The sequence below is a fragment of the Vulpes vulpes genome, chromosome 11, assembly GCF_048418805.1.
Source record: "Vulpes vulpes isolate BD-2025 chromosome 11, VulVul3, whole genome shotgun sequence".
Lineage (NCBI taxonomy): Eukaryota > Metazoa > Chordata > Mammalia > Carnivora > Canidae > Vulpes > Vulpes vulpes.
Genome location: NC_132790.1, coordinates 42,271,627 through 42,290,351, shown reverse-complemented (window position 1 = coordinate 42,290,351; position 18,725 = coordinate 42,271,627). Strand labels below are relative to the sequence as shown.

The 18,725-nt window shown below is 43.2% G+C and overlaps 1 protein-coding gene across 2 annotated transcripts in view; it reads right to left on the bottom strand.

Moving 5' to 3' along the window:
* Positions 1-18,725, bottom strand: part of FAT3 (FAT atypical cadherin 3) — a 654,685-nt gene that overhangs the window by 11,736 nt on the left and 624,224 nt on the right. For both annotated transcript variants that reach the window (XM_072726163.1, XM_072726162.1), the window contains exons 22-23: positions 14,474-14,942; positions 250-403 (exon numbers count right to left, since the gene is read on the bottom strand). In XM_072726163.1, coding sequence (XP_072582264.1) covers positions 250-403; positions 14,474-14,942 — 623 coding nt within the window. The remainder of the gene's footprint in view (positions 1-249; positions 404-14,473; positions 14,943-18,725) is intronic.

Sequence of the window (18,725 nt, the reverse complement as noted above, 5' to 3'; positions counted from 1 at the left end):
TTAAAAGAATTATTTTTTTTAACTACAGAACACATAGTAATTACATAAAAATTTGCAAATATACAGAAGTATAAAGGAAAAAAAATGTAAGTTACCAATAACCCCATTACCCAGAGATAATCCCTGTTAACATTTAATTTGCCTGTCCTACTAGTGGTAAATCTTCTGTCCCTATTAGTTGTTTACAGTTTTGCTTTCTTAGCAACAAGAAGCAGCAGATAGAAAGGCTGTTGCACAATCTCAACTTACGTGACTCCAGTGAGCCCAGCTTTGCAATTACAGATGAAAGTGTTCCCGATGGGGTCGCAGGAGCCTCCATTCTGGCAGGGGTTTGGGAAGCAAGCTGTGATCTCCGACTCACAGTTTCTCCCGGTGAACTGTGAGAGACAGGTACACTGATAGCCTAGGGAGACAGAGGTCCTCATGAGCCACAGGTGCCACTGGCAAATGCTCCGAGTGCAGGGACTCAGCCATCATGTGCCCTCCTGATTCCTGATTCCGAAGAGGATTATCAAGTTGGTTATTTTGAACTTGGGACCCATTTGCCACAAAGATGCCAAGTAACGGTTTGGGTCCCCTGTTAGTCCACAAAAATTCACTGAATTAACCACCTGCCTAAATGGGAGTGAGAATGGTGAGAGACACCCAAGAAATAGACCCCAAGAGCAGCGGTCAAGATGGGAGAAGATGCCTTCCTCAGCACACTGCTACAAAAAGGCAGGGAGTTTCCAGGGAAGAGCAGTGTATCCCAGGTGCCATGCTGGTTCCTTTCCCGAACCCTCCCCCATCCTTGTGCCTTTTCTGCTTAGCTGAGAACCACATTTCCCACCTAGAGAGGAAGTGAGGGGAGGACAGGTAAAACTCAAATGAGCCTCAGTTTGACATATGCACAGGTAAATGGAAGAATCCCAGCCTTCACCCAGATCCCGTGTTTGGATCCTAATTTTCACATCTTTGTCAACTTGCTCTACTCATGAACCCAGCATGAGGAAATAGGCAGGAGTATCTCTACTGCAGAGAATATTAAATAATGGAGTGGGTAAGATTCCAAAAGGACAATGGCATTATTTATCTCTCAGAGCTGGAAGGGATGAATAATTAGTAAGGATTTTCTTTTGCCCTACTTTAAAAGAATTTTAAATTCTTTTTTAAATTAAAGGTGTAAAGCACATAGTAAAGAGTCAGATAGTTCTCTAAGTCCTATTTTGTACAACAGCAGCCCTACATCCCCTTGAACAGCAAAGCTGATCTTTGAACCACATGGGTTTGAACTGCCCAGGGTCACTTATGCATGAATTTTTAAAAGTTTGGTACTATAAATATATTTTCTCTTCCCTATGGTTTTCTTAATAACATTTTCTTTTCTCTAGCTTTCTTTAAGAATACAGTATATCATATGTATAACATATACAATATGTGTCAGTTGATGGTTTATGCTATTGGTAAGGCTTCTGGTCAAAGGTGGGCTCTATTAAGAGTTAAGTTTTAGAAAAAGTCAAAAGGTATACACAGATTTTCAACTGTGCCATGGGTCGGTGCCCCAACTCTCACTTCAAGGATCAACTGTCCTTATTGTTAATTCAACACCAAACTCCTCTTTGACTAGGTTTCTCCGTGTATCACTGTTTTGCCTGGTGTTCTGTATTTTCATAGCCTGCAGAAATCTTTTCTCTAAGGCTTTCTGATTACCCTGAGTGCCCTCTCGTCCTGCTGTGGAGCTGCTGTCCTGGGATGGCCCTCTCTGCTCTCCTGGGCTGGATCCAGTGTCTTTGGTATCCTCTGTCTTCCTTAACCTCTATTTCATTAGAATACACTCTATAGTAGCTTTCAGAGGAAGGGTTTACAGCTCAATGTTGTGAGATCCTGCATAGCTGGAGGTGTCTTTGCTTCACCCTCACCCCCATTCTGTAGGCTGTGTACAGAATTCTCAGCAATTCCTTCGAGGTGGCCCTTGAGAAATTTGAAGTCTTTTGGTTCCTAAATTTTGTACATGATCTGTTTTTTTTTTCTTCTTCTCCAACAATGTGGAGGATCTTCCCAATTTTCTGAGATTTCACCATGATATGCTTTAGTATGGTCTTATTTCAACCAGTACTGGGCTCCCTGGAAATTCTTGTCCTTTAATTTTCGGAAAACTTAATTATTTCATTGACGATTTCTATTCCTTTGTTTTCCTTGTTCTGTCTTTATGGAAGTTTTATGATTTAGATCTTAGATCTCCTCGACCTTCCTCTAGTTACTTTTCTTCTATTACATCTCCAAGGGTTTTTTTTTTTCTGTACTTTCTGAGACATTCTCATCTTCTGAAACTTTGAGATTTTCATTTATGTTGTCATTTTACAAGGGCTCCTTTTTTGTTCACTAAGGTTACATGTATGAGTGTCTAAATGATAGCAGCCTGCTCATGTTTTGTGGCTACAATATCTTCTCTTATCTCTCTGAGGATATTAATATCTTTATGAAGTTTTCTCCCTGCATAGTTTTCTCCAAGTTGTTTTTTTCTCTGTTTCTTCATTTTGGTCTCTGTAATAGTGATTTTTATGTGTCATTTTGACTAGGCTATGATACCCAATTGTTGGACAAACACAGTCCAGATGATGCTGTGAGGAATTCTGCAGCAATGTAGAAATTTTGCCTGAGTTTCCAGCCTGATGGTCTGCTCTGTGACTTCAGACTCAAGACTACAAAATCAACTCTTACATGAATTTTGAGCCTGCTGGCCTGCCCCATATATATAGCAGTTCAGACTTGCTATCCCCACAATTGTATGAGTCAACTCCTTAAAACCTGTCTGTCTGTCTGTCTATCTATCTATCATCTATCCATCCATCCATCCATCCATCCATCCATCCATCCATCCATCCTGTTGGTTCTGTTTCTCTGGAGAAGCTTAATATATTTCTTATCTTCCAAATTAGAGGATTTCCTACCTTCTATGACAATCCTTCCTTATCAGCTCAGATTGCAGAATGGAGTGGTAGGAAATTAGAAATCTAATAGGAAGCTCTGAGCACATGAGTGGGGTTTGTCAACTGTGATACTGTGATACTGTTTCAGTACCACTGGGTTGGTAAATTTCCCCACTAATGACCCTTATCACCTGCCCAGAGGGAGAGTGATGGCCTGGTTTCTAACATTCAGGGGATCAAGTGGTGGTAGAGGAAGGATGGTTGTGGGTCTCAGCATCCAATGAACACATGAGATTTACTTCTACCCACCTCCCCACTGACTAAATGCAGGGCAGTGCCAGGTGCTCCCTGTCTTCTCACTTCTGCAACTCACCTGCAGGCTCTGCCAGGGTCTGAGAGGGGGAGTGGTTACCTGGCCATGCAGAGAGAAGTGGGAATCTAGGGTTCTGATTGCCTCTAGGACATTTTAACTAATTCTTATTTTAAGCCCTTCTCCCCATCTTTTCTCTTTTTAGAAATGACTGATGCCTCCAGTTCCTAAGCTTTTCAGGTATTCAGTTTCAGATTTGTTTCTACTGGTCAACGTTTCAGCCTCTCAAAGCTCCACTTCTCTGTTCCTTAACAGCTGTCCATTTGCCTCCCACCTCCAACCTGTGTCAATGTTGTCTCCTTCTCAATCCTCTCACTCTTATGGCTTATGGCTTATTAAAATGCCTTTACTCATGCAATAGTGAGATTGTGACAGCAAGCTGCTACCATTGCCCTGAAGTGACCAATGAGACTTCCTCATTTCTAAGAGCTTTTGTAAATGCTGTAAATAACCATTCTCTTGTTTGAAGGGTTCTTGGGCTAGTCTCTGCTCCCCAGTGACTGATGCTGGGACTTCATAGATTGATTTTTTTTAAGTTTGTTTGTTTATTTATTTATTTTAGTAATCTCTGCACCCAACATGGGGCTTGAACTCATGACCTCAGAGATCAAGAGTTGCATACTCTTTCTAGTGAGCCAGCTAGGTGCTCCCTATAGATTTATTTCTACAGGCATAACATAGTTAAAAATCTATAGATTAAAATAGCATATATGCTCATTTATGTTCACTCAACCCAAATGATAGAGATCTCTCACATCTAGGGGGACATTATGTCTGTGTGGGTGTTTATAGGTTCAGAGCAAGAAATTCACCTTCAGGAAGCAGGTACAGGAGGCAAGAGAGAAATCTTTACATTCACAAAATGAGGGGACTATGAGGTCCCAGCCTCCCTGGCAACAAGAAACACAAAGGGCCAGAGATTGAGGCTCTGAGAGATACCCAATGCTCTTGAATGCAACATCAATGAAATACCAGGGAACTAACTCTTAAGGAAAGACCATTGTTGATGTAAACTGTGTCCAAGGTGGCCAGCCTGATGTCTGTGGACAGGCTGTAGGAGTCTGAGGTATGCTTGCTTTAAATTATGCTGACTCACCATTGTATTTTTTTTTCCAATTTGGGAAGCTGCTTGCCTTAATGGAATTGAGTGGGATTGATGAAAGCAGTTAGAACTGGGAATAATGCTTCTTTGTATCGCCTAGCTAGTCCTTGGCCAGAATAGCATGCCATTTAGAGGTAGAGTAACTTGTGAGGATGAATTAGATTCCTTTCTTGACTACCTGGGGGGTGGGAGTTGGGGGGGTAGGGAGTGGGGGTGGTGGAGGGGTGGCAACAACCATAGGACAGGACTTGAAAACACATCAATGATGAGGTAGGAGGAAAGTCCCCAAAGGGGGAATCTAAGGCAAGGTGGGTCAGAGCAGGAAAAATTCCTCCCTCACCAACTCCTATTTGGCAAGCTTCCGCAATTTCCCAAATAGAGTCATAGCAGAAGTAGTTGGGGGGAGGGGGAGCCATAGAAGGCGTGTCTGGAAATAAGGGACATTGAATTCCTATCATGGAAACTGGATTCTAACTGGATTCTAAGGTCATGGGTTTGATTTCTTTGATTTGATGTCTCGGTGCCTTGGAAAATCAGAATTTGAAATGAGGCAATGTCTCTAATGCACTATTTTACTCCCACACATCTCCTTCTGCATTTTGTCATTTTCATTATCTTTTGTGGGATTTCTAGTGTTACTGGATGCAGCTGCCAGCCTGACTGATTAACCTATTCACTGACTGAGTGCCTAAGCCATAGGCTGGAGCCAGCTCATAGGGTTGTAAGAATAGACTGTTAAACATTCGGGAATTTGGCAGGCCAGCTATTTTTTTTATTTTTTTTAATTTTATTAATTTTATTTATTTTTTATTTTTTGGCAGGCCAGTTATTAAAACACCAGGAGCCTCATGTCAGCCACGGAGGGAGTATTTGCATCATAGAAATCAACAAACATTACAAATAGGGGCTTTTATTTTTAGAGGGCTGGTTCCCAGCACACCCCTGGGGATACAGAGACAGAAGTACACCATCTATAAACACACAGGTGGCTACAAAATCACCATGATAGTAGGCACAGGGTGTGGTGGGAACATACAGTGGGGACATTGGATCTAGGCTGGAGCAAACCATGGCTGACTGAAGAGCTCTGTTCTACATCTGAGAAAACTGGCTCTCCATTTTGAAGATGATGACAATGACAATGACAGCAGCTATACTTTGTATGACATTTATTCTGTGCCAAAAGCAGTTCTAAGCACTTCTCATGTACTATAGCTCATCTCATTCTGAAAATAAGCCTGTGTCAGAGGTACTGTTGTTAGTCCCATTTTCTAGATGAGGAAACTAGGGTTCAGAAGGGCTGATTCCTTATTCATGGTTGTGAAGCTACTGTGGGTCTGGCTCCAGAGTCCCTAAACTGTCCAAGATCATCCTGAACTGTATTTTTAACAACTATACTTCATTACACTCTTTCTGGATCCTCTGCTTATAAAAACAGAAGGAAACTGTCTAGTATCTGCTCTGGTCTCAAACCCATGGGACAAAGGAGACAGAGAACACTTAGAAAAATGATTTCTTTTAGAACTTTAAATTTAGAGTAGTTATGTTAACATGATGAGAGGAAAATTTTATTTTAAAGTGGTCAGATTTGGGGATCCTTGGGTGGCTCAGTGGTTTAGTGCCTGCCTTCGGCCCAGGGCATGACCTTGGAGTCCCGGGATCTAGTCCCCCATCAGGCTCCCTGCATGGAGCTTGCTTCTCCCTCTGTCTGTCTCTGCCTCTCTCTCTCTCCCCCCCCCCCCCCCGCTCTCTCTCTGTGTCTCTCATGAATAAATAAATAAAAATCTTTAAAAAATTTAAAAAAATAAAGTGGTCAGATTTTTCTTTAAATGAAAGAAGAGAGATACCTATTCTTAGATTCTATGAAAGAGGATTGCGGTTCAAGAGTAACCTGTTATTGTGAGGTTTTATTTATGTTCTCATTATCCTGGCCTGGGCCCCATTACTGATAATTTTAAAATATCAATAAGTCTGCCATGGTGATACTAAGGGATCTAATGCTGTAGTGGTTTAAAATCACTCTGAGTCATTTTATGAAGGACCACAATAATCCTATGAAGGAAAAATGAAAAGCCCCATTAACATCTCAACTCCATGGTGGTGTTGGAGAGGTTAGTGGCTCCATCAAGAACTTATAAGCGGTAAGTGATTGCATCTGAGCTTGAATCCAGACTTTCAGATCCTCAAACATTTCTACAAGATGGTATTGACATTGAAACTTGTCAGTGAGGGAACTTATCACTTGCTAGGAATGAGGAGGAGCTTGTATGTTGACTCCACCACACTCCAGGGAGCTAAGGAGATGAGAAGATGGACAACATCGGATACCCCTCTGGGAGCCAAATCATCATTAAATACTAAGATACTGGCATCATAAAGTTTTTGCTATTCCCAAGCATTACCATATGTTGGTATAGAACACAAATCAAGGAAAGAAAATTTCAAGAGATATCCAGGCATTACCATCTGACCACAAATAAAAATTTAACACTTTGTAAATGTGAAATAAAAACAAAAAGTAGTGGGAAATCTCCAAGTGTGATGAAAAACTGTAGGTTTTTTTCAGGATGAGGGAAGAAGATTAAATAAGGAAATTATTAGAAGAACAACAGCTTAGGGGTGCCTGCGTGACTTATTTGGTTAAGCAGTGGACGCTCGGTTTTGGTTCAGGTCACGATTTCGGGGTTGTGAGATGGAGCACCCCATCAGATTGGAATCTGCTTCACATTCTTTTCTTTCTGCCCCTTATGCTTGTGCTCTCTCTCTAAAATAAATCTTTCAAAAAATTAAAAAGAAAAAGAACAAAAGCTTATTATGCACTAGGAAAAATGCGAAGAACGTTCTGTGCATTTTCTCATTTAATTTGCGACAACGACCCTATGTTGTAAGTACAATTATTATAATTATTTTAGAAATAAGGGAACTGAGGTTTAAGTAGGATGGTTTGTCTAAAGTTACATAGTCAGTAAGTGGCAGACACCACTTAAAGCAGTTCCCAGGTTAAAAAAAGACAATCATATTCTTAGCATTGAGATACATGTTAAAAAAATAATAATGTTACAGCCTTTCTCCCCTGGAATCATGGCAAAGTGAGGAGTGTATTTTTAAGCCTGGCCTCAAAGCTGTGCTCTTGTTTACAATCCTTCTAGTTTTAGCAGATGCAGATGGCTTTGAAATCTGCACCCGGACGAACTTAAAATGCCCCCTCCTTCCCTCATTCAAAGAATACTGCAAACCTATTAAATGCAAAAATAGAAACGGCTTGGGCAATTACAGAGTGAATTTGGGCTGCGTAGGCAAATAATCAAGATCATTTCTATCTTACTCCTTTGACTTATTAGTCCTTTTTCCAACCTCCTTCACCCAGGTAATGGCCTCAACCCTCGGTCCTGCTCTCCAGTGTAGGTGACATGATTCTGATCAGGTTTGGCTGCCTTGATAAGGAGACATCTGCCTGGTGCACAAAGGTGGAAGTAATGACAAATGTGAGCTGGCATTTGGGATCTGAAGTCAGCATCAACCACTATGCTTGCTGGATTATGGATTTCATTTAGAAACCCCGAGAGCGCACATGATCTGGGGAGGCAGCTGTGAGGTGTCAGTGAGGTCTTGGGTCCTTTTAAGTTCTGGCTGTTACCCACCAGCGGGATGTGATCACAGCCGAGCCGCCTGGCCTCCAGGAACCTCCCTATTTTTATCTGGTAATTGAACCTCACTAATACCCACTTCATAAAGGATAATAAGGCTTTTGGATTCATCAACCACAATGTAGCACGCAAACATTAGGTGCTTTATTGTTGTAATTATTATAATTACTATGGGTTCTGAAATCAGCTTCATTTCTGTTGCCCATCAACCAAACAACTGAGAGCCATGGGAGTTTCTTACTCTGATTTCTAGGCTGAATATTGGGAAATCCGGAAAGGTCTAGTCTGTGTGAATCTCAATAAGTATGAGAAAACTGGTGTATGGATTATCACACGCGATGCTAATCACAAGTAGGGTGAGCTTGGCTGTAGGTCATGGGCTCTGTCATTACTTCACATCTTTCACCATGCAGGGTGCATAATGACCTTTAAAGGTGAGACCTATAACTTTCCCTAGGATAGCTTACTCACATTTCATATATTGTATATTGGGCTGAGCCTCTAGCATTTTCTTTGAGGATCTGGAAACATGCAATGTGTTAACATTAGGCACACCTTAAATTCTCACTATCCAGCATGTTCTTCTTCTTCTTTTTTTTTTTTTTTTCCTATCCAGCATGTTCTTTTGTGTTTGCACAGAACTTGACTGCTTTAGGGTTTCGAGATTTTTTTTTTTCTGTAGCAATATCTACATTATTAATGTTGTTACCATAGGGTTTTTTCCAAAGTACCAAAAATAAGGTACCTCCATATTTAGAAGAAAGTCACCCAGAAAAAAAAATTTTTTCCCCATAAGCTGCAAAGCTCAGTCAAATTATATATTCACAGAAGGGCGGCTGGCTGGCTCAGTCAGTAGAGCATGTGACCCTTGATTTCAAGCTTGTGAGTTTGAGCCCTACATTGGGTGACGAAATTACTTAAAATAGTTTTAAAAAATTATGTCCACAGTATATTCACTGGGGGCTGGCCCCTCCCTTCTCTGTCCCACTTTCCTCAGTGGGCCAGTGGGCTGAGCTCCTACAGGAACCCTGTTCAATTCTTTTAAGCCAGCTGTGAGGGGAGGAGGGACATACAAATGTAATCCGCTGGTCACAGAGACAGCAATGGGACCACAGAATTTACTTAAAGTTTGAAGGCCCGAGCTTATCTAGACCTTTACCATTTAGGGATGCAAAACACTCAGTAAAACATCACCCAAAGTATCTTGGGCAGCTTTGTGGCTGAAAATACTTCTATGCCCAACCATTGGCAACATCCAAGAACTTGTTACATGCAACTTATTAGAGGGAGTAAGTAGACACCATCATTTTTCTCTTAGGCGGGGAGCTTAGGGGGACCTCAAACTCCTGACTGGGAAAAAAGTTCAATCTTTACACTGGAACAGTGATGACAAATACAGGGCATGCACCTGACATTCACTTCCTGAACATCCAGTGTCTGCTTAACCTCTCCTGAAAATCGCTGACTCACATCCCTGCAAATACTGAGTTTATTGGGCTTCCCAAATGTCCTGAGATGTGCATAGACCTACCTTGGAGGCTTGTTAAAAACAAAGATGTCTGAATTTCATGCTTGCAGATTCTGAGATTCCAATTTGTAGGTTTGGGTATTTTATTCCCCCTAACCCCCCAAACTTTCACTGAGAGATTTTTCTTGGTATTAAGTTTAGGAATTTGTGATTACGATTCGGTGATCTAGCAGAAGGTTCCTTTGACATGGGCAGCGAGTGGTGGAGGCAAGTATAGAGATTCTCCTTTTCCCTTAACATTCAAGAGACTCTTCCATAACAAGGTTTCATTTTAATAAGGTCCTCAGGTGATGCACATGCATCTCAGAGATTGAAAACCACCATCTATGATATGTGAAGACAAAAAAACCACTAGTTTCCTTAGGCTTTGGGGCAGTTTAGAGACAGAGAAAGACATCAGTATACCACCTAGAGATCTTGTTAAAATACAGACTTGGATTCAGTGGGTTTGGGGTGGGATCTGAGTTGCAACATTTCTAACATTTGCAGTGATGCGGATGCTATTGTTTCCTGGAGTACACTTTAAGTAACAAGAGTTTCAAGAGCTCAGGTTGGAGGGGGTTCCATAAACCCGGATCAAACCCTGGCCTCCTCACTTCATTAGCTGTGTGATGCTGGGCTAGTTACTTAACCTCTCTGGCCTGTTTTTAATCTGTAAAATGGGGGTTGGGGAAGGGAAGACTGGTACTGATCCCAGAATATTATGAGAATTGTCACAGTGCATAAGCAATCACAAGGTAAGCACTTATCACAGTCCTGAGCACATAGTCTTACTCTTAGCATTTACCAAGTTTTCACTTTAAAAGTTAGGCTTCTGGTCTTATGCAAAGCTGACAGAATGACTATTTCTAGCATGGTGACTGCCTGGCTCACTGCATTGCTTTGTCAAATTATAGCTTTGCTTCAGCTAGGTTTTTCCAGTAATGGGCTTGAGCTGAGCAGGATAAGGCATGGGGACTGAGGACCCTGATCCAAATTGTGGGTGCTCAGTGGGCTGCTCCCTACCCACGGGGGCTAGATATCAGGGGTCAGAATGGGACGTGGCTGTTTCTTCTCCACGGTGGTTGCTATTTTCAGATCATGTTTACAAAATATATATAATTTCAAGGCTTTAACGAGAGAGAGCCTTCCCTCTGTGGTTGATTTACAGAGCCATATTTACACTCTCATTACAAGTTAGCATTCTGGGCTCTAACTCGCTTGGGGTTCGCATGGCTTGCTCTCGGGACAGCTAGAGTTATAACACTGGTCAAACCTGCTGACCGTGTCATTCCAAGCTAGCAGACACAGCCTCCTTGCCACTTCATACCAAGGGTCTGACTGAATTTGGAGGTGGTTAGAGCAGAATCCTGTCTCTTTGAAATAAAATACCTCTTGCTGTGGATTGCCTGCTTTAAAAACTCTGAATGCTCTGGAACAATGAGGTAGGAAAGCCGTTTGAGAGTGTCTCTGGGACCGCCAATGACCAATACTCCAGCAGTCCTCAGTGGTCGAGGGGGTGATGACACTAAAAGATGTGTTCTGGAATTTCAGAGCAACACAGAGCACAGTGCTCAAACAGCAGCAATATGTTCGGTCAATTACCTCTTGTCACCAGCATTCTCCTGTGCATCGGGTCGCATGGAAGCACCTCACTCTACTCTCTCTAGCCCTATTTTGCTCTTTGAATACTGCCTGCATCTTTGCCTTTGACCTGGGGAAGCAAGACTCCCTCTCTGTGATTAGACACCCCTGCAGCCAGAGGGCGTTTAATAGAGGCATGAATAGTCTCTCATTAATGACTGAGCCTTATGTTCTTTTTTTTTTTTTTTTTAAATTTTTATTTATGATAGTCACACAGAGAGAGAGAGAGAGAGGCAGAGACACAGGCAGAGGGAGAAGCAGGCTCCATGCACCGGGAGCCCGATGTGGGATTCGATCCTGGGTCTCCAGGATCGTGCCCTGGGCCAAAGGCAGGCGCCAAACCGCTGCGCCACCCAGGGATCCCCCTTATGTTCTTTTTAAACCATTACTTACAACTTGGATGATTTTTTCCCTTTCTTTTAAATAACCTTACAATTAGCTGCATAGTTTTACAGATAGGAGTTAAAGACCAAATTATTGGTTGTTTCTTTTCTTGCTTTTTTTTTTTTTTTTTTTAATTTTTTATTTATTTATGATAGTCACAGAGAGAGAGAGAGAGGCAGAGACACAGGCGGAGGGAGAAGCAGGCTCCATGCACCGGGAGCCTGATGTGGGATTCGATCCTGGGTCTCCAGGATCGCGCCCTGGGCCAAAGGCAGGCGCCAAACCGCTGCGCCACCCAGGGATCCCTCTTTTCTTGCTTTTATCCTGATACCCAAAGAGTAATCTTTGGCACCGATTTTGAGAATTCTCAGAGAGGATACAGGGACCTAGCAAAAATTCCTCTTATGTTAACAGATAATAGTGGCAAGAAATTAGAATCCCTCTCCTATTTTTTTTTTTTTTTTTTAGGAGCTGAGGTCTGAATCCTGATAGCCAGGAGCAGATAGATACCACCTCACACATCAGAGGAGGAGTTCTGTGCTTCTGATTTCCTAGGGGAGCAACAGAAACCGTCTCCTTAGATTTCTGGGTGGGTGGTGAGGAGTTTGGCAGCCCTGGGTTCAGTACTGTTGTGCATGAGAGCCCCAGAGTGCCCCCTCTGGATCATGCCCTGGGAGTTGCTGATGGAAGAACCACTGGGCCTTCTCAACTCAACAGAAACAGTAGGCTGGAGAGAAGAGACATGTATAGATGGAAGTGAGAAAAAATACTTTCGTTGTTCAGGAAAATGTGAGCCTCCAGGAACAAAGGAGACACTTGAACTGATGGGAGGCTCTATCACCTCGGAAGAAAGAGCACCTGTGGTGCATCTTAGTCCCCAAACTCAATCAGAGGGGTACCAGGGGCGCAGGAGACAAAGCAGAGTACCAGAGAGTATGCAATCTGTAGGCTAGGTTGGGCCTTTAGGGAGAAGAAAGCTGTCTTGAGTCCGTGTGAAAAGTATACAGCAGGTGGATCCTTAGTGCTGAAACTTGGTTAAACCAAATGAGATTAAAAAAAAAATAGAGGAAAATTGCTGTGCCGATAGGAGTCACACTCACTTAATGAACATACCTGCACTGAATACTTAGCTCATAGATTTCAGGCAATTAAAAAACATTCAAATGCACATAGAAGAGCAAGATTCCCTGTCTTTTTCCTTAATACAGTGACGATAATGATGATTATTATTTTAAAGATAACCCATCGTGGAAGCCCATAGCTTTGCCAGCAAAAGCAATGTCCTGCCATCGTTAAAAGTATGTTACAATTTGCGGCTCCGTACCCAGCATTTGACATGGAGTGGTGTTCTATTTCAACCCAATTTAATTATATGCTCCTTTTATATATCGTGGATGGCTCACACTAGCAGAATTGTTTTGCCTGGTGAAAAACTGGCCATGACTTGTCATAATGGGCTGGTTTATAGAACCACTGAAGTATAGTTACTGCCCATCATTCGGGAATTATGGCACCATAACAACCCTTTATTTACATATACTGCTGAGACAGTAAAAACAGCAAATAGATTTCTTAAATCGAGACGGTAGAAATTTCCCCCCAGGGCACTTGGCCCTCATTGTGGCAGTAACATATGCAAGTCTAAATAACTTTGGTGTCTGTATTTCGGCAGTGCATCATTTTGTGGACAGTTTATAACATTCTAATAATAAAATGGACTCTAAATTTGGAGTTGGGCTTCACGAACATTAGATGGTAATGCGCACAGCAGAATCTCTAAGTGATTTGTGGGGAAGGTTTAAATTTGCTAATCACACTACTGCTGAGAGACTCTGCAAAGGGGCTCAAGTATGATCAGTGGTTGGGCTGTCGGAAGGCAGCAGAGCCTTCAACTAGCCGAGTGCCTGACCTAGTTTACATTAGCACAGACATGGCATCTGGGGGAAGTCAGAGACTCTTTTATTTTCAGACTCCCAGGACTTAGGTAATCCTGGTTTTTCCCTCAAACAATAGAAACCTTCTATTCCCTTCCCCCGCTTTTTCTGGCTTCCCCTCTTCTTTCTTCTTCATGATATATGTCTGGGGAAAGAGTTTACTGGCATAAATCATCATGCCCTCATTGACTGTTTATCTGTCCTGAGATTTCATGTAAATTGCCCTCCCTTTATTCCTGACTTTTGACCCATTTATAGAATTGTCATTATCTTTATTTTTAATACATAAGAGCATGCTTCAAAGCATCTCTATTATATTTCCATTCCTGGAATGGTGGGTTCAACTCTCCCCTCCCTTTAGCTTCTAGTGAAGTTACATGTCTGTGTGACAAAGGATTGCATGGGGATATCATGATTGAGACTGCCACCAATCATTCTGCAGTGACACACAGGTGGCTCAAGAGAGCGGATACTTAAAAGGGGGTCCTATTCCCCCCGAAGGCCTGGAAGGGTGTGGGGTAAAAGGGGATGGGGCTGCCGTGATTGCATCTCTGGACTCCTGAAGTGCCCTGTGCCTGTGGGTTGCTGCAAAAGGATGGGTTAAGGGACACCTGGGTGGCTCAGTGGTTGAGTATCTGCCTTTGGCTCAGGGTGTAATCCTGGGGTCCTGGGATCAAGTCCCACATCAGGCTCCTCAAAGGCAGCCTGCTTCTCCCTCTGCCTATATTTCTGCCTCTCTCTCTCAGTGTTTCTCATGAATAGATAAATAAAAATCTTTAAAAAAAAAAAAAGGATAGGTTAAATTGTAATTGTGAAGCTCCCGGACCCCCCTAAAGGGAGAAGGAAGCTCGGCCAGCACCTGGGGTGAATGAATACTCCTCTCAGGGCGAGCACCTGGGCTGATGAGGCCTGTAAAAGATCCAGCCCGTCTGCCTCCCATCCCGCCCCTGACCGGCAGGTGCCCGCGGTCACTCACCCCCGGAGGGCAGGCCCGAGCAGCTGCCCCCGTGCTGGCACGGGCTGCGCTCGCAGGCGTCGGGGTAGAGCACGCAGCCCAGCTTCAGCTCGGTCAGGCCCACCACCTCTGCGAAGCTGCTGCGCTTGTTCTGCAGAGGCAGCTCGTTGTTGTTCAGCACCACCGAGTCCAGGCAGCCCTGGAAGCCGCTCAGCACCTGCGTGACCCGCGTGTCGGTCAGGCTGCGGATGTTGTCGGCCTGCACCAGCGCCCCGAAGTAGATAGTACTTTCGGTGCTCAGGGTCTGGAAGTAGAGGGGCGCCCTGCGCCGCTCCACGTAGCTGTCGTCCAGGGACAGGCTCGTGAAATTGCGGTTGAGCTCCAGGAAGACAGAGTGCCAGCTCCCGTCGTTGACAGCGCGGCCCGAGATGCCCAAGATCCCCGGGCCGTTGCCACAGTCCAGCTGGAACCACAGCTTGCCGTCCACGATCTGTGTGGGGAAGGAGCACCGGAGCGCTTTTCAGTATGCATCTGGCAACATAGGCCTGGACACCCTCTTCCCACCCTGTCCACAGGGAGGCCCTAGGATGGACCCATCTGCAAGTCTGGTGTGGTTTGCTCGCTCCCCATGGCAGGGCATGCAAAGGCATGCCTGAGATTTCACAAATCTCGTAATTGGTAACATGTGCACAGCTGCCTGAATCCACAATTATATTTAAGAATGTTCCTATTCTCTGGATCTTTGCCCTTTGAAAGTTCACTGCCCTATCTTGTTTAGGGATCTCTTGATTCTCTGCACCCTTCTTAGTTATTATTACCACAGGAATGATTTCTGTGAACTTGATATTTATTCACAAATATTTACTGAACATCTACTATGTGCTAAGCAGTGTTCTAGGTGCTATGGAGACCACTGCGAGCAAAAAGAGTTATTATCTCTGACCTCATGGGGCTTATGTTTTAGCAGGGGAGATTGCCATAAATCAAAAAATAAACAGAAATACAAATATACCCACAAGTAAGTCTGTGTGACTGTGCTATAGGGGAGAGAAAGAAGCCAGGTAGAAATAAAAGATATCCTACTTCCCAGCTTCATATATATTTAAGATTCTAAACCCCTTCTATATTAAACACTGGCATATCTTTAAAATGGTTCTTTAGGACTGCTGCTCATCACTCAGATTAAGATGATCTCACAAAGCCCTCAGGGCTTGGCCATTTGCTTAGAATGCAGCTATGTATCTTCAATGACATCTGACCTCCCAGAAGGATTTTTTGGTTAACTGTTCACGCCTCATAGATGCTCCCAGCCCCTCTTCTAGGGTCACTACAACAGAGACCTGCCTGCTGCTTTGATTGCAGTGGCGCAGGGAGGGCATCCAAGTCTGTTCCAGGAGGCTACCTAACCCCACGAGGACATTAAACTCAGAAAGTGTGTATTGTTGAGTGATGGTGGCTGGCCAAGACCTGCTGGCTAGGGACTGGTCCCCCATGGAGACCTGGATTCAACTGTTGCTGAGGAGATGTGCTGGCCTGTGGTCTACCCTCATCTGTATTTCTCAGAAATGCAAGGTGGCTTGAGGATCCAGGGAATGATGCTGGACCCTTGTCCTACCAACAAACGGATCCTGGGCAGGACATGATTAACAGCCAGAGCCTGTGAAATGGAAGGTACTTTTCTGGTCTCTTTGTGTGACCCAGCAAAGGGATCTTGGGGAGGCCAACATTTGAGTCATGCAAGGGCAGCAGGCCTTCCTTTAAGATCTGCTGACATCAAGAGTGCTGTGCCAGAATCTGGGCAGAGAACACAAACTTGTGGAGAGAGGGAAAGGACCACAGATATTCCAGATCTCTAAGAGCTAACGAGGTATGTCAGACAAATTCATAGAAACAGACAGACCCACTCTTTCCAAAACGTGTTTGATTTTGGACAGCCTGATAGGGATTTTCACAATTTCACTCATTCTCATGAATGGGAATATTTCTCTACCTCTGCCTCCGTATGTTGCACAGACAACTGATTCTTAGGGACTCCCATTTCTGCCTCTGTGGATTCTCTAGCACCTTCTCTTCCTGCATACAAAGTTTATGCCATGAAAGCACGTGTATAAGGAAGGCAGGGGGCTGTGTGAACAAGGCAGAGCCCTGGGGACATACAAATGAAGACTCTAACACAGGCCTTGTCACGCCACACCCAGGTGACCTGAAGAGAACTGGTTAGCCTCTCTGGGCTTGGGATCCCTGATGCGGTGAGCAGAGATAACTGCTGTGGCTTATTTCACAAGGAGCCTGTGTCCGTTGCAGAATGGCTAGCTACCTCGTACATAGTACATGCATACTCCACTCTGAAATGCAAGTGTATAAATGTAAAAAGACTGGAGGCAAATATTTATGTTGTTTTCAGAGAGCTTTCATATGGAATCTATGCTGTTGCCTCGGTCATTTTTTTGGTTCAACCAAATGGACTGAATGGATATCACAAATCATACCAGTATATTTGCTCAGGAACAACTCCTGGGTAATATCCATATTTTTATTTCAATATAAGCAATAAAATGATCGAATGTGACTTTGGGGAGTTCCTTCCTCCGGCACAGTCCATCTGCTGTTATGCTCCGTGGCTACAGAGTGGTGTCCCCAGACTATCAAGGAAGATCTGGTGGCAAGGGTGCAATTCATCTGAGGTTTTATAAAATGATGTATTCAATTAATATATTACTCGGTCCATTCCCCTCTCCAACCCCACTCCCTACCTCTGGGGATAACAACCAAGTCACAAAATCATCTGGGAGAACTGATGTAGCTCTAATGTACCCACTGACATCGCAGTTCTGTAACTAAGAAACATAAATTTATACCGGAACGACACTGAGTAGAGGTAAGTTTGCTTTTCTGTTGAGAAAAGTTAACAGCAGCAACCTGCTGAATGAAGAGGAAGCCTGGTGTCTAGACCATCCTTAGCCTTTGGAAAACAAAAGTGATTTGTATCCTCAAAATTCTAGGAGTTTGGAATTCTAAGTCTTGGTTAGATGACACACCAGAGTGCTGATGTAAAAGGCAACTTTGCAAAAGTTAATCTTTTCCTATCTTGCATGCATATGATGCTGGGGAGACCAGAGAACACTTTGATGTCTGAGTCTGTTCACAATGGAAACTCGTGCTCTGATCATATTTATTTTTTCTCTGTCTCTGAATAGGGTTGACTCAGTTTGAAAGGATTTCTCTTTTAAGGGGACAAAGCTTTCTCAAGTCAGAGGGCAAGCTATATTAATTGAAATTGTACTGTGCATGAAACTGTAAAAAATTTAAAAAAAAAAGTCCATAGCAAAGACCGAAAATGGTATTCTAGGTTGGGGGAGGCAGGTAGGCAATTTGTTCAATGAAATGCATAATTCACAGAGCATGGCTCCGATGTTACAAGATATTTAGGTTTTGTCTGAAATCAGTGATGAACTTTAACCTGGATCTTGAGTGGCTTGGGGCTCAGAAGACAAGATATCAGAGCTACAAGGATTCATCTTGTAGGAAAATAGGATTTTGAGTGAAAAAGTATATGATGGCACAAAGTCTTACTGCTTCAGATCCTTGGTGCGTGGTGCTAGCAAATGCACTAAAGCCCCAAAAACTTGTAAGAAAGTTACTAAATATTCTTTGTAAAGGGAACTTTTTCAAAACCTGTGTTCAAGGCTGCCATCAATAGTTATCTGGCTCAAAAAATATACCTTAGGGGTGCCTGGGTGGCTAATTTGGTTAAGCACCTGCCTTCAGCTTAGATCATGATCCCACGGTCTTGGGATGGAGCCCCGTGTTGGGCTCCCTGCTCAGCAAGGTGTAGGCTTCTCCCCCTCCCTTTGCCCTTCCCCTTGCTCGTGCGCTCTCTCAAATAAATAAATAAATGAAATCATTAAAAAAATGCCTTAAATGAATACATTATCATCCCAGTTCTCCAAACCTCTTCTTTTGATAAACACTTGTAGTGCTCCTGACTCCTTGCTTCTTTCAGAGGGCCAGGTCCACTGCTGACTAGTTATGTTTGGGCAAGCCCACAGATTCTCTCTGAACTTGTTCCTCACAGGCAAAAAAGGCGGAACTCATATCTAGGCACAGGAGAGTGAGAGTAAAAATATATGTATATATTTTGTAAAGTACTTTGTAAACTTTTAGGTATTTTATTATCATCATATTGCAAATATTATAAGTTAACTCACTTCTCAGGGATACTCTTACACAGATCCTTGAATCTCAGGAGAGCTTCCTTCTTACTTTTCTATGT